This window comes from Apaloderma vittatum, unplaced genomic scaffold, assembly GCF_000703405.1.
Source record: "Apaloderma vittatum isolate BGI_N311 unplaced genomic scaffold, ASM70340v1 scaffold12479, whole genome shotgun sequence".
Taxonomy (NCBI): Eukaryota; Metazoa; Chordata; class Aves; order Trogoniformes; family Trogonidae; genus Apaloderma; species Apaloderma vittatum.
In genome coordinates, this window is record NW_009735878.1 from 32,992 (window position 1) to 48,631 (window position 15,640).

The 15,640-nt window shown below is 41.3% G+C and overlaps 1 protein-coding gene across 1 annotated transcript; it reads right to left on the reverse strand.

Moving 5' to 3' along the window:
• Window positions 1-2,908: 2,908 nt before the first annotated feature.
• Window positions 2,909-13,738, reverse strand: LOC104279471 (the record flags this gene model as incomplete). The annotated part of the gene is made up of 18 exons (XM_009876763.1): window positions 2,909-3,106; window positions 3,362-3,503; window positions 3,934-4,123; window positions 5,074-5,201; window positions 5,283-5,356; window positions 6,126-6,295; window positions 6,931-7,048; window positions 7,506-7,711; window positions 7,867-7,984; window positions 8,070-8,278; window positions 8,354-8,507; window positions 9,425-9,648; window positions 9,741-9,837; window positions 9,907-10,074; window positions 10,612-10,695; window positions 11,328-11,471; window positions 12,042-12,169; window positions 13,624-13,738. Coding segments are annotated over 18 exons (2,667 nt in total), but the record flags the coding sequence as incomplete, so codon positions are not given.
• Between the last annotated feature and the right edge of the window lie 1,902 nt (window positions 13,739-15,640).

Consider the following 15,640-nt stretch of genomic DNA (forward strand, 5'->3'; position numbering starts at 1 on the left):
TGAAAGCTATGCGTTTCTGTCAATGACCAGTTATAAGGAGGCTACTTGTAGCACTGACTTACTGCCCTTTATTTGAAATGGAAACAACTGTCTGCAGTACATTTCTGTTATTGTTACTATTTTCCTAGGAAAAACAAATCACACCAGACTTCTCTTTTCCCTCAGACTTTTATCATTCACCTGTTGAAATTGCAGAAGACATTAAGCATAAACAAAGAAGATTGATCTGCTTTCAACTTGTGTTAACAGGGATATAAAAATAACATCCCAAATACCAGGGGGAAAAGCATGTGGTCATAAAATATCCACTTAAAAGGCAAAGAGGTGTTGATACAACACTTGAAGAGGATTTTTTTTTCTTTTTTTATACATATATAACCAGGAAGGCTGAACTTTAGTGTAAACAGACACCTCTGAGGTGAAGAGAGTATTACTGACATGTCTTTAGAAGATTTTACTGATATTCAGATGGATTTCATGTGTCTCATATACTATTGGAAAATCTGACAAGAAGCTTTCTATAAATTCTAGTCCAGCCATGGAGTGGAGTCTCCTTGAATTTTCACATATATCAAAAAGGTAAAGGACCACCTTATCTATTAGGACTTCCCATTTTGCAAAATGACATTAAGCAGAGACTTTTAGAAGAGCTGAAGAGTAGAGCCACAGTTTACCTTGGCCTCAACAGATAAACTCAAGATACTGACTAATTTTATGAAAAGAAATCAAGGTGCCTTAGATGAGACTGAGCTTTCTAGTCTAAAGTGGTGTTGTTCTCAAGTCTCGGTGTGAAGACAGGAATCAGAAACCCAGGAAGCCATAACTGAGACAGAGTTAACAGCACTGAAACAGGCTGCCCAGCCTCATGCTCGGGTGTCACCACAGTCCCGGTTTGCTACATTTGTTCCCTCAGGGAGGGAGAAGGTGGCTCAGGCCACCCACAGCACCCACACTGTGCTGGCAGGGCACTGTCACAGCAGATGAAGTTTGGCACTGCCCTATCTGGAGCAGTCACTGTATAATAATCCCATTTCGTGGGAGACAGTCAGCATGATGCAAGACGCACAGAGAAGTCGCCGTACCACTTAAAGTGCCCATACTTAGGTGCAAAATCTTAGCAGTGTGTTATAGGTGTGTCCTTTGATTTCCCGATAGATTGTGCCTACAGACTGAGGAGCAACTAGTACTGAACCCACTGGGTTAATGCAGTGGAAAGCACTAGGCGTGAAGTCACTGACTTGTTACGTCTGCTGTCAGGCTTATATGCTCTGCATTTTCCTTTTATTCCCATGCTGACATATTTACAACTCATTTCTCAATATCACAGCTCCATGGCTTTAGTCCTCACCTAGCACAGGAGTTACAAAGCAAGACACCTCTAGCATGGTAGTCTACTTTATTGGAAAAGAGTGCTGATGAACAGCTGGGGATTGACATATCCCTTATCATGAAGCCCACATAGATTTTAACAGAAATGACAGTACAAGACATTTACTACAGATATGCTTAGCAGGCAACTGAAGGACAAGCGTTACCAACATGAGACTGTAATTGTAGCACAATAACTGTTTAGTGGGATCTCTGTACAGGTATAGGAGCAAAACCAGAAGTTTTTACCTTTTGACACCATGCTTTTTGACAAAGTGCAAAGAGATTCACAAAAATAGTTTCTAGCTCATGTTAGCCTTAACAGAAATTTCCCATAGTTCGATTTTATGTAATTTAAAGTTAAAAAGCAGACACACCCCCACTATAGTATCTTTAGCCCTAAGGGATAACGATTCATGCTAAGCAATAGCTTTTCCTTAGAAGAGGAAAACATAATATCGCATCTGAACTGTTTTCAGCAGCACTGTTCAGATGCAAAGAGGAAACTAAGAAATTTTCCTCCACTAAAATAAAGAGAACAAAAAAAAATCTGTCAGGAGCCCCTAAGCATCATGTTTTCTAGTACGGAAGAATCCTTAACACTGTGGATAGAGTCCATGTGTAATTTTTACTGCTACAAGTGTTCATTAAAAGCTTTTCTTCCATTTACGCTGACAGCTTAGTCTCTAAGCAGTCACTGATGCTACTTCTGAGTGATGTCGCCTCATACAAGGAAAGCAACTTGACGTTGCAGACTCGCAACACTTTCATGAGATCCACAGTTTACAGCTTTTCTGTCAGTAGCCTCTACAAGATCAAGTATGTTTGTCCCCATCTTGCTTTGAAGAACACTTTGTCTTACTGACATTCAGCCTCCTGCAATCCTCTGGTCATACTGAAGCTTAAAAAAAAAAGGCAGCTCAGAATGATTTACAATTGACTTCACACCTGTTGCCACCTTCCTCCCCTACACCAGAACAAATGCTTCGAACTACGAAGTGACCAGACGCAAGTTTTGGACGTTAGCTGAGCAGACCAGGTCAGATGCAAGTCACGCAAAAAACTAAGAGGTCAACACTGCAGAGGAACACAAGAGCACGCTAACTTAAAGATACATCTGTACTGGTTCTATGAGTCTATGATTCCTAATCCTGGTTAGCTGACCCTTTTCTCAGCAGATGTCACCAGTGTATTTTCTTAATAGATGCTCTACAAGGTCTCTTCACTTTTAAGTCTTAGCAGGTTGTGCTTGCTTAGGCCACCTAACTGCGACTTCATGAAACTAAATAGTTCTCGTACAGTCTCTGTCAGAAGTGAGTGTATTCACCTACAGGGAGAAGAGAGCATACAGACATGCATTATGTTACAGCAGCAGCATGCTTCATATTTCAGTAGTGTAATTTAAGATTGACACTAACCTCTGCTAGTTGTTCTCCTTCCTAACAAGCACTGCTCCAGATGATATTTGCCCATGGGGATGTGGTTCTGCACTGCGATCTAGGGAGACATTTCAGCTTTATAATCTCCTGTACAGCACACGCTAGGACCAGGAGTCTGTCGTCTTACACAGCTTGTGGAAAGCATCTGCCACATTGCTGAGCAAAGATTCAGGAGTAACCTGAGAAGTGCCCAGTTTCTTACCCAGTCTGTGTTTCCCAGGATTGCATCTCCTTGGACAAGGAAGGCCTGAAGGCTGTTGGGTTGTGCTGCAGATCACCACACTGCAATGGAAGTACAGCTACAAGGCAAGAATATTTATGTGTAGTGGACTCTTACCTGGCAAGCATCTCCCCAAAGGAGATTGACTGAACATCACTAAGTTGCTAGTCCTTGGTTAGTGGTCTTATAAGTGTTATGCCTTTAAGGAGGCGGCTAAGAGCCTCAGGTGGCCCCTGGCCAGCTGAGACCTTGCCCAGCACTTGCTGCATGCACTGCTCCAGGCTCACATACTGGGACTGCCGACAGCACACGACAGACCACAGAGGCATCTCACCTGCTCCTGTAACAGAGTTGTGCCTTGTACAAAGGTGAACATTCTCATTTCAAATCTCTTTAGGTGCTGAGGAAATTTTACTCTGAGGCTACAATTAACTTCGTGGAAGACAGTTCTGTAGGAATCTTCACTATTTTCACACCTTTTTTTGGAAAGTGAAAGAAATGTGTTTAATTTAGACCTTCATCACTTCAACCAGATCTTTAAACAAAGCAAGAAGGTGAAACAGAGGAACTTCCCTCTCTATTTTCTTCAGGCCATAGGGGTATGGGTAAAGCCTTTCCCATTCATGATCCCCACCTTTAGCAACAGTCAGAGTCGCTTCTTGTTCTTTCTTTCCAGCTGGAAACTGCTATCTAGAAGCACTTCTGGCCATGCCCATGACCTTCTGCCACCAGGAGGCACAGCCACTGCACTGACACCATCAGACTTTCCACAACTCAACAGCAATTGCCCATCAGGACAAAACAATACATCCAGGCTGACTTCTGTCCTCTTCTCCTTTCTTTCCACCTAAGGTAAAGTGTCTCATGCTGAGCAGTCACCAAATACAGGAGGGAAATCCTACTTACCCATTTATAAGGAGAGGCCATTGTGGAAGTTTATCTTGACTTTGGGAGTTGGTAGCCCAGCAGTCATCCAGGTGTAGTTCTAGTCTCTCATCTTTAGGCTGAAGCAGTTCAACTTCAAAATACAGTGCCTCCCTGAGGTATTTTACCACAGGGTATTCCGATTCCTGGTAGGGCTCTGAAAAGGATTTCTCTAGAAGAGAGTATTGATGTTGGAGTTTCCTTTTTAAAGACTAAGTCTTCACAAACTTTCTGTTTCACTCGTCTTTCTACCACCATTTACTCTGGCACAGTAACACTAAAATCTGGGAGACCCTACAAGTGTCAACAGTTGGGGATAGGATGGCAGAAGTGTTAAGAACCGGCAGTGAAAGCAAAGATCTGAACTGTATTTCCTTGGCTGTAATGATCCAGAAGTACAGACATTCCTCTCATTCTGCAAAAGCCCATTGGAGTAAGATGCTCATACAAAACTCTATAAAAGTACTGGGGAAAAGTACTCTGAGGACATCTTATTGCAGCCTTTCAATACTTAAAGAGGGCCTATAAGAAAGATGAGGACAATCTTTTTAGCGAGGCCTGTTGAAACAGGACAAAGGGTAATGGTTTTAAAGTAAGGGGGTAGACTTAAACTGGATATAAGGAAGAATTTTATTTTTTTTTTTTTTTAACAGTGTAGGTGGTGAAACACTGAACAAGTTGCCCAGAGACATGGTAGAAGCCCCATCCCTGGAAACATTCAAGGTCAGTTTGAATAGTGTTCTGAGCAACCTGATCTTGTTGCGAGTGCCCTAACCTCCTGCAGTGAGCAGGGACTAGATGACCTTTAAAGATCCCTTCCAACCCAAAGCTTTCTACAATTAAAAAAAAAAAAATAAGAAATTAATCAGGACCACTCCAGTCAGGGTTAGGATTTGGTTCAAGGCTTCAGATAGTCCTTTCTGCTTGCATAGTTACTGCTTTACAGCACTACTGCATGTATCTTCCTTCTCTGACACAGGTTATGATTATTTTAGTTAGCGCTAACCCTGCTTAGCAACACCTGTGGCCCTGCTTGAGCAGAGTGAGTGGACTATATGACCCACAGATGCCGCTTCCAACCTCAACTGTTCCATCATTCTGAGGTATAATCGTAAATGTTACCTTTGAAAAGTTTCAGTGAAAGATTAAGAGAGCCAAATCCTGGCTTAATACTTGGTGGTGGATTCTTCTTTGATTCATATTGGATATCAACAGTCTGCTTGATTGCATACCAGCATACAAATTTCAGTCTAGGGGAAGAGGTTAAACATTAAATTTTTAAAAACCAAAATACTTTGGACAACCTTCCACTAGGAGATGATAACACTTACTGGTATATTGGTGTATCATTGCCAGGTCTGAAATAGAGTACATCATTTTCATATGTTATAGTTGTGCTATTGAACTGAAAAATAAACATTACAAATAAGTCAGTTACATTACAGTGTACTTTGGCTTTGACACAATATCTGCATCCCTTCGCTTGACTGGCAGATTACACTGAGCAGAATACAACTAGCAAGAAGTTACCAGCAAACAGCCCTATGCCTACTGAATGAAGTTATGTATAGCTGACAGCTATGCCATAGTAATGAAGAAACAGTTTATTAGCTAACAATACCACATGACACAACACTCCACGAAGAGGGTGCACCAGGCCTGAGGAAAAAAAAAAGATCACTTTTTTTCTGTTGACAGAATCAATGTCTAGCATGAGATGCAACAGAGAAGCAAGCTGCCTTTGTGGTTGCCTGACTCAGTGCATAATCTGACCTGTCTATTGTTTTGTCTGTCTTCTAGTTATGCAGTACATAGGTGGCAGGAGCAGGACCTGCTCCGGTCTTGGGCCATGTAGTCATTAGCAACACCTAATCAGCTTCTGCAAGGCATATGAGTATCTCTCAACAGGACAAACTAACACTCAGACCCTTTACTAAAGAGTTCATAGGTGTCAAAATGAAGGCTAGTTTCAGAAAACACCTCTGACCTTGAAAACCATTTTTACCAAATAAGAACTTGCATCCAACTGAATTTAGAAAAATTCAGAAAAAGAATGTAGGTGTGCTACTTCACAGAAGTAATCTTTTTGCAGCTTCCGTTCAACTCAAACTCTACTAGTTCTAGCAAGAAACCTATCCCAATGCAGCGTAAACTTTATGTGACTAAGCCCTTACCTTTCTACTTGTTCCACAAGTGTTCACATTGAACTTGAAGGTTGCAGTCTTCTCTGTCACTAGACTAGGTTTGCACCGTCTGTCCCTCAAGACAAGCAGGCTAGTGTCCAGGTCTGCAACTCCCACCAATTTTACTGCAGTAATAACCACAGTGCCACTGGGCAGGCACTCTGAAAAATATATTTTTCATACAAATCAGGACACAAACTCCTTTGTTTGGTAGCCCAGCACATCAAAGATATTCCGCATGGATTTGCTAGCAAGTTTTTGGGCATCTTACAAGGATTAAGCTTTGAGTAAGACTCTATTCAATACAGATGTCTTATTTTCTTAAAGGTAATGGCCAATGAAGAGTGCACTATGTGGACAAAGCTGACAATTTCATGTTCTCTTTCTCCTCCTAGGAACTCTCACTCACTCCTAAACATAATATCTTGGCTAAAAAAGTAAGAATATTCAATATCGATGAGTAGCTTTAAAATGACTAATTTATATGCTGATTGTCCCTCCATCCTGCCAAGAAAAGCTCATCCGACCCTAAAACGAGCCACAAAAATCCTTTTAAAAAGACCTTTATGATTTTGGAGTTTTCCACCTCCTTCCATCCACTCCTGTACTAGAGAGGATAGTCACCCCCATATGTAATTTGACTTGCCTTGTAGCATATTATTGGGTATGAAATCTGACAGGCAAATAGATTATGACACAAGTATAAATTCTAGAAGCATTTCAGACTGCATGAACTTGTGTGACTTAGTTACGCAACACAAAGATCATTAACAACTAATCCCCAACATGTTATTACGTATTAGCTCTGAAGGTGAAAATACGCAGGAAATGGAGAAGTCCCTCCTATTAGCCAAGTTGATGCCATCCTTCAAGGTTAAGTGGAGTGAAGCCTTTATTCCAGAGATATTAAAATCCTAGAGATGACAATCACAGGTTAAACAAGAAAATAAAGAGACACTGTTCAACTAAAGTATTGAAAAACCTAAGAGGGCGGGTTATCACAAGACAAAGGTAATGGTGCTTGAGCAAAATCAAATCCACAGGAGATATTTTTTCAATCTAGAAGCTCACACAAATTTTTTCAATCATTTTGAGATAGAGTGCAATACAAACTTCATAGTTGCCGTTAAAGATTGCCTTAAAGCGCTTGCAGAATGTGTTGGGGTTTTGTTTTTATTTTTTTGCCTACCTCTGTCAACATTAACCAGGGGAAATTAAAGTTTTCTTCCAAGGGCAGGAAATAGTTCTCGCTTAATCCTTTGAAGGCTACCTCAAATTGAAGTTTTATTTCACTTTCAAGGACATAATCTATCATGTTCATATCTTGGAGCCAGAGCATGCCTTTTAATTACTACATGTTGGCATCCTTACCTCATAATTTACATGGGAAGAAAGGAAAGGGACAGAGATTGCCAAGTGGGTGCCATTGTCCCTCAGGCTGTAGTTGTACTTCTGTGCAGCCTCTGAGGTCAGATGCCAGTCTGAGATGAAGGGTAGCCAGTTCTGGTCCACATTCCCATGAGTGATAATGAGATGAAGATTCTTTCCATCACAAAATCCTGTTGCACTGGGCAGTACTGTAATACAGTCACAAGTCAGCCAGCATGCTACCTGCTGTCAGAGCTTAATAGGACTGTTTAAGACTGACAGTATCCCTAGCTGAAACTAGTCTAGTCAATAGCTGAATTCATAGCAAGTTTAGTACAGTTTTCTGTAAGTTCCAGTAGTTTACCTGCATCTTTAACAGCTGACACTGTTATGACTGGGACAGTGAAAGTCTCTCTTGTTGGATGGGTTATGAATGTTAGGGTGACATTCAGGGTGTATCCTCTCATGTCCGGTCTCATGTACTAGGAGAATCACATTTAGAAAAAAAATCACCAAATGATATCATCATTTCTATACCACAGTGTGTTGCGGTATCTAAGGACACACCTCCTTCTTAATGCTTCGAGCATCAAGTGAGACTTGTATTACGTAGGCTTTGCTTCCATTAGGATATGTGACCTCGTTTGTTAGATACCCATGCTGAACAGCTTCAAGTACAGAAACAGTTGTCCCCTCTATGGTCACATTCACAACTTCTACATCAGGGAGGAACGTTCCCACTGTCACATTCATTAGCCTCATGCTCACATTTGAGTCTGAAAAGAAACACAGTAACATTAAGGTTTTGGTAATGTTAAGAGCTTCAGTAAATTCAATGTTAGGCTACTTACTGTTGGTTATATCAATTTCTACTTTTTCAAATGGTGTTTCTATTTCCTTGATGATAGTATGTTTAGTTATTCCCCATCTGTTATCTTGCCACTGATGTTCCAAGAACAGGTTGATGGTGTATTTTGCCCCATGCTGTCCATTGCTCACAGAAGTCTAGAATTTAAAATCGGCACCATTTAATAGAAGATGATTTTATATTTAAGTTATGTATTTTAGCATCTCATTGTGATGGTAGCAAGCCATTGGAACAGGTTGCCCAGGGAAGTTGTGAAAGCTCCCTCTCTGAAAGTGTTCAAGGCCAGGTTGGATGAGGCTTTGAGCAACCTGGTTTGGCAGATATCCCTGCCCATGGCAAAGCGATTTGAACTAGATGATGCTTCAAGTCCTTTTAACACAAGCCATTCAATTATTACCGCTCCAGACAATTGTCCTTCTCAGCTCAGGAATCATGAACTCTTAAGTGACACTTGCTATACTCCTATGAGTTTAGATTAGTCTCAGAATACTTCCTTCAGAAAATTGCCCTCCCACTCCCAAGTTTCAAAGCAGCCATGGACTATTTCACCAGTGAAAAGACTCCTTCTGCAACAACATTTGCCCAGGGTTCAGTTAATTTCAAGCAATTAGATTTGATATATAGTCTCAGCCCATCACAGTATCATATGATCTGGTGGACAGATGGGTTGTTCTTATTCTCTTAAACGTCTGTGTAAAATACAGAGAACCTACACATGCTTTACATTCCAGTTAGACTGTCTCTGAGGAGAGTGACATAACTAAAAGGTGAAATCTCTGTGCTAACCTGAGGAAGGAGACAAACTGATAGTTCTGTGTAGGATTCTGTCCATTCTTGTTTGTAAGAAAAAAAATTCTTCACGAAGTGGTGTTTACAAGAGCTATCTTTAGACAGGGCTTTTGGGGTTTTTCATATACCCTTTCTTCACCCTCATGCTCCACCATTCATTTGAAAGGAACAGGATGAAGAGTTATTCTTCCCCACAGAAGACAAAATGCAAAAACCAAAACCCTCCAAAAAGTCTGCTGTCTGGCACCTAACGTAAGTTACTAACCTTGTAATAGCCACCTTCTGCACCTATTGGTATCTTCATCGTAATTTCATTTAAGTCATTGGAAAACACATATTTCCTGGAAGCCATTTCTTCAGCAGAGAGTTTATGTAGATCCACACCAGCTTCAACAAGCACATCCTTAAAGCTAGTTGCTCCAGCAGAAAGCAGGTGAGTATATTTTGGAACAGTCCAAGTGATTGTTTTGTTAGTGTAGTCCACACCATCTTAGGGACAAGATATGAAAGCTCTCAGCTCATCAAGTTGTAAGTTGGTCCCTGTACATTTAAGGACTGGGGTAAGGTACCATGTTTCTTACCTACAGGACATGACACAGTAGTGTCTACCATGAGGATCATCCATCCCTGTTTGTAAAATATACTTGATCTCACTGCAGAAAAGGTAATTCCCTGATCCTGTAGGAAGGAGTCTGGTTAGACCTGGACAGCCTGGCAGCTTGCAGGGCCAGAAGTGAGCATACCAACCTCAACCAGCTGAGTTTGCTCAGCTGTGTATGGTACTCGCAGCAGAACCCTGGTGTCTGTGGTGTTGAGTCCATAACCTGCACTCCAGGCATCACTCACAAGCAGAGCCTTTTTTTCTTCTGGCTGGTGAAACACTATTTGCCATATTGAGACTTCTCCTGCTTTTGCCTACGCAGGGGAATTCAATAGTTTAAACATGCTGTTCAAAGTAATAGATATACCATATTGAGTGATTTATTCTATTGAACTGCCCAGCAGCTTTGTTGCCTTATTCTAAATACTGCAAGTGAGATACCCCTCCAGTTTCTCCCCTTCACATATAGAGAAAACTTTCCATATTAAAAGCAGCAGAGATCAACTGCACTGCTGCACTGCATACACAGGGTCCAAGAAGAAAAAAGCCTATCCGCAGATCACTCCTGGGCCACAGGGTCTCAGATATAGATTTTGTTGCGCAGACTCCTGCCTCATGAAAACTTCATTTCTACACTGAGAAATCAGTTTCCATTTCTTCCTTGGAGACATGGCTTACAGCTGTCTTTCTAGTGCATACAATCTCTGTACTAAAGCTACATAGTACAGAGGTTCTGCTCTTTCTACTTAAGTACTTTTTGAAAGGACATTTTGTACTGTGTGGACACAGAGTGGAAGGATGGTTGTGCCAGAATCAGCATGAGCTTTTACTAAGAAAACCCATAGTTTTACCTCTGGAAAAGCAAGATTCCAGTCCTCTGGTTCACCTTGAATAAAGTCTTTTACAGTCTGTGGAACCTCCCTCCTAACAGAAACCTGAAGGGAAAGAAGCCTTGTAAGGTGTTTACTGGTGGCACTTGTTTCCTTCTCTTTTTCAACAGAAAGTAATATTTCATAGTGGGAGGTTTCCTCCCACCAATCAAAAAAATATGGCATAAGATGCCATCATGCAATGTGCATTATCTACAGTCCACTTGATTTCAGCTTTTTTTCATCTATCTTCCCTTTTCTACTTCCACTTAAGGCCAGGAATTTGTTCTTGACCCTGATGTCCTCTTCCAAGAGGACTCCCTTTCCCCCTCTTTGTATTTCTCCTCAGCAAATTCAGTAGAGAAACTTCCTTCAGAAAGTGTATATTTCTGTTACCTCAGATAAGATTTATTAAGGCAACATTCAGTGAGTTCAGTCCATTAGCTTAACCTTTTGAACACCATTTCACAGCTTTATTGGCTATTCATGCTGGCAAGTAGGCTATGTAAGCATAATATAAATGCATCACTAAATTCACGATGCATGCTGTACATTCTCTAGAAAGCTGTTCATGACAGGGGCATTCAAATTCCATTTCCAGTATGCATTTCTAGCATCTAATCATCTTCAAAGAGAGCATCTTCCAGTACTTACCTCCTTACCTTAAGTACTTCCCCATCCATATTTCCAGTACTTACCTCCATGTAGTTACTTTCACATACTAACTCTCTCTGACTCCATGGACCATAATAACAACTTGCACTTTTCAAATGAGTTGTAGCATTTCTCATATCAGGATGATGAGATGTTTTGATTTGTATAGTTACTATGAACACATCTTTCTGCATGGACACAGGGAACACTTGTTAGTCTGATTTTTCCTAGTTAGGAACCACCTATCCTTGTGACCCAAAAGTAAATTACAAAACCCACACACCAGCTTCTGCACAGAAGAGCAACTCTGTAGCTCCAGGTCTGGATTAAAAATAAATAAATAAAAAAATCTCCCTAAAATAGATGTGATCTTGTGTTTTATGACATAGTAGCAGTGAGCAAGCAACATAAGCAGATGAAGCTCCTGAGCTTTTAGTGTAACATGTCTCAGACACTACGTATTAGAAGAGGTCACAACACAACTGCCTCACAGAATTCCCTATGCTTATCCAAGAGAAAAGAGTTATCCTTCAAGGGCATAAATTATATACTTCATGTGTTCATCTGCAAGCCATTCATATGTCAATACCATGAAATATTCGCAAACCTCTGGATACATTTAGGGAGAATTAAATAATTTTCTGCTAACAGATGTTCAAGATACTATGACAACTCAATATCTATCAATACTTTGATAGTCTTTCATGTAAACATTGTATAAAGCAGCACTGTAGTCAACATGTTTATAGTAGACTCACCTCTAAGCGAGAATGGCAGCTTAGTGCAGAAGCACGAAACTTGATGTTACCCCAGTTGCGGTAGGTTACTCTATAGCCACACTGTGATGCCATGGCCTCATCGAGCTCCCAGGCTGTGCCAGACTGATCTATGGGCAATTAGTGAAGAGCAGTATTAATGAGGATAGCTCCTGCTCTGCAGACTCCCTCAGGGACCTGCCCCAGCCTCTGGACTCAGCTGACCCTGGAGCTCAGCAGCCTACCCTGTGCTCAGACATAAAAATTGCAAAGTGGTGAAAGAGCTGTAACAAAGTCTATAGAAGGTTAAAAAAGGTAAAATTACAGACAGACTGGGACAGGGAACATGAGCAGCTCAAGCACTGAAGGTATTTTAAAAATACATAAAAAATAAAAATCACCAACATGAAAATCCTAAAGTGGCAAACACCCCAGTAAGCACAGAACTGTCCTTTAAGTCATCAGGGTCAAAGCTGGCAGGACTGACAGATGATGACAGCCAAGCAATATCAAGTGTCTGATGCAGCTGGCACAGGCCCATTTTTTTTCTCTGATACCTGCCTGGCAAACCCTCTGTCGCTTCAGGGGTCTTATCAAGCTGAACATACTAAAGCTTAGCTTGGATTTTTTTAGACTACAAAACTGTATTTATGGTTTGGGTCTTCTTTTCTTCTTTGGTTTAGTTGTATTTGTTTCCTTCCAAAAATATAAACACAAAACTAAAACCTCCCAAAACTTTTAACTTTCAATCCCAGTTACAGAATTCTCATCTTTTTGTACTGATGAAGGTGCTCAAACAAAGAACATATATTAAGCTGTTTTTTACAAAAGTTTAACATTCTGGAAAGATGGATGTTATGGTTATCAGGGACTACATCTAGTGAGATAGCTAACCAGCACAGATTGCTGATTAAAGGCTGAGTTTATATTTTATGTATATAATCTTACACCTGAAGAAATTTATAACCCAGAAGTTATCTCACTCTGTCCTTCCAGAGCACTCTGTCGTGCTTTTCACTCAAATGCACTATTTGTTGACTACTAGGCCCATAACCACAGGACCCAGCTAATTTTTTTTAAACTTCATTAAGAATTTAGACACCTCCACCAAGGCCCTCAGCTGTAAGCAAAGGAGGAGGAAAGACACTCATGCAAAATCAGTAATCTAGTGCCAGGTTCAACTAACAAATTTTCAAAGTAGTGTGTGCTGCTACTGGGGAACATTTTTACCAGAAGGGAATCCTATAAACATTTACATGCCTAGAAACTACTATCTGCATTTCGATTTTTGTTAAAGATAATAATATCAAGTCTATTCATGGCTAAGTTCTATCACAAGTCTATAGGACAGGTTATACAGAAATAAAGGTAGCATTTGGCCTTATTTAAAATGAGGTCCAAAACTACTAAGATCTATGATCTTAGAATAATTCAGGGAATTCTAGTACAGGAGGGCATTGGAGAATTTTAAACATTTCATCATGTGCAATAGCATCCCTGGCCCATGACAGGGAGATTGGATTAAAATGATCTCTGAGATCCCTTCCATCCAAGGCCATTCTATGATTCTTCTATATCAACTTACCAACAACAAAAAAAGATAAGTATTTGTCCTCAAAGTATTCTGCACTCAGTGTTATAAGCAAACTGTTCCCCAAGCACTCCAAACTCACGGATCCTGTGTTGAACACATTGAAAAGCTAGTAAATAAGGGATTAAAGGTAACATACACATAGAAATCTGTTACTTTCCAAAATGCTTTACAAAGTCAGTGCTGTGACATATCCCAGTCATATCCCAGCATCTCTGGTCAGGAGGTATAGGAAGATTTTTTTAAACCAGCAATACTTCCAGGACAAAAGTCAGCCCTGAAATTAGTATTCCAGTAGTAACTGTCTGATCAGCTGGCAATGCTTCCTGCAACAACTAATCCCAAAAACAGGATTTTGGAATGGCATCAAAGTAGTAAACTGGCTGCCCCAATCTGAACAGCTTAAATGGAATAAAACAGCCCAAGAAAATCCCCCCATCCTCCTGAAAAGATGAAAAACCAACCTCTAAACAGAAAAACACACTCAACCAACAAACCCCCACAAACAAACCACAAAGCCAAAAAGCCCCACCACACAGATGTATTCAGAAGCAAAACCCACAAGCCAAGTCTGGGTGGCAAGCTGCCACAACACTACCCATCAGCCTACCCTGTTCCCCTGCCTAAGTACCAGTAGCAGAAGCCAGTCAGCTCACAGTGTGAAAGAACCACACAGGAGCGGAGAGGATTGCTTGAGAAGCTCAAGTCCTGAGTTATCACCGCTGTGTAAACCAGGCCATGGCTGCCAAACTGCTTAAAGGCAGGAAGCAGGTACAAACTGTTCTAAGTGTAGGACTAGAGACCAGAGAAGACTTTTTGTCAGACATATTTCTAATAAACTTGGATTCGTTATTTGAGGCAGAAGTTTCTATGCTGCAGTGAGCTAATGCCAACTAGGCTTTTTATAGTAATGGTACATTTCAAGAACTGAGAGGATCCGTTTTCCTAGAGAGTTCAGAGCTACACCTTTAAGCTAATCCTAGATGCAACTCCCATGTCAGAGACACTCATACTATGGAACATCAGGCAGATGATGGCAAGCATGACCTTATTCTCTCCGTACTAACCTGATTCAGTGCAGAAGCTATATAGCTGTTCCATGCTGGATAAAGCCTCCTCCAGTATTTTTTTACTTTGGTCTTTGATAAATACTAACATGTTTATGCAGCACCTACAGTGAGTGGGGCAGACAGGCCTAAAACCAGCACTCTACCTGTTTTTCTGTGACCAGCTCTGGTTTGTAAGGAAGAAGTTAAACCAAACAGCAGTTTTGCTTAAGAAAACTGTTTCTTTTCAGGCAAATCACCGATATCTTTACGATATTTAAGTGACCTTACATACTGCATGGTCAGTGACAATAACCAGGCTCAGGAAAACATCATCGTGAACGAAGATATGGGAAGGGCTCTACCCACACTTGCTACAAGCGCGCTGATGACTAAAAACGCCGATGTGGGGTAGGAAAGTCCAGTTGCAAAAGGCACAGCAGAAAGTCTCCTTAGGCGGTACTGGCGAGGCACCGTTCTTTCTGCGTTTTCTTTTTTCCTCGAGACTAATTCTATGCGTGTTCTCAAAGGAGGCAGCAGCGTTATGGATGGTGTGTCTCCACGTCTCCCGACTGGAGGCCAGAGTGGACCACTGATGGTAGTCAACACGGCCAAAACTGAGGTGTTGTTTCAGAGAGTCCTTGTATCTCCTCTTTGGGGCTCCTCTGTTGTGGCAGCCGGTGGCGAGTTCACCACAGAGCACAACCTTAGGGAGGCGGTGATCCTCCACCCTGGAGACATGTCCTGCCCAGCGCAGCTGCGTCCTCAGCAGCACGGCCTCAATACTGGTGACCCCTGCGATGTGACCCCCAGACCTGGGCTGGAGGGACCCCTGAGTTCCCAAGCCCAGGTCCCACAGTGGCAGATAGCTGAGGAATAGCTTTCTCTTTAAAAGATGAGCTCCTTCTTCAAACCCTTTTATCACAGTTTGATCCACCCTTATCATAGAACAATTCAGGTTGGAA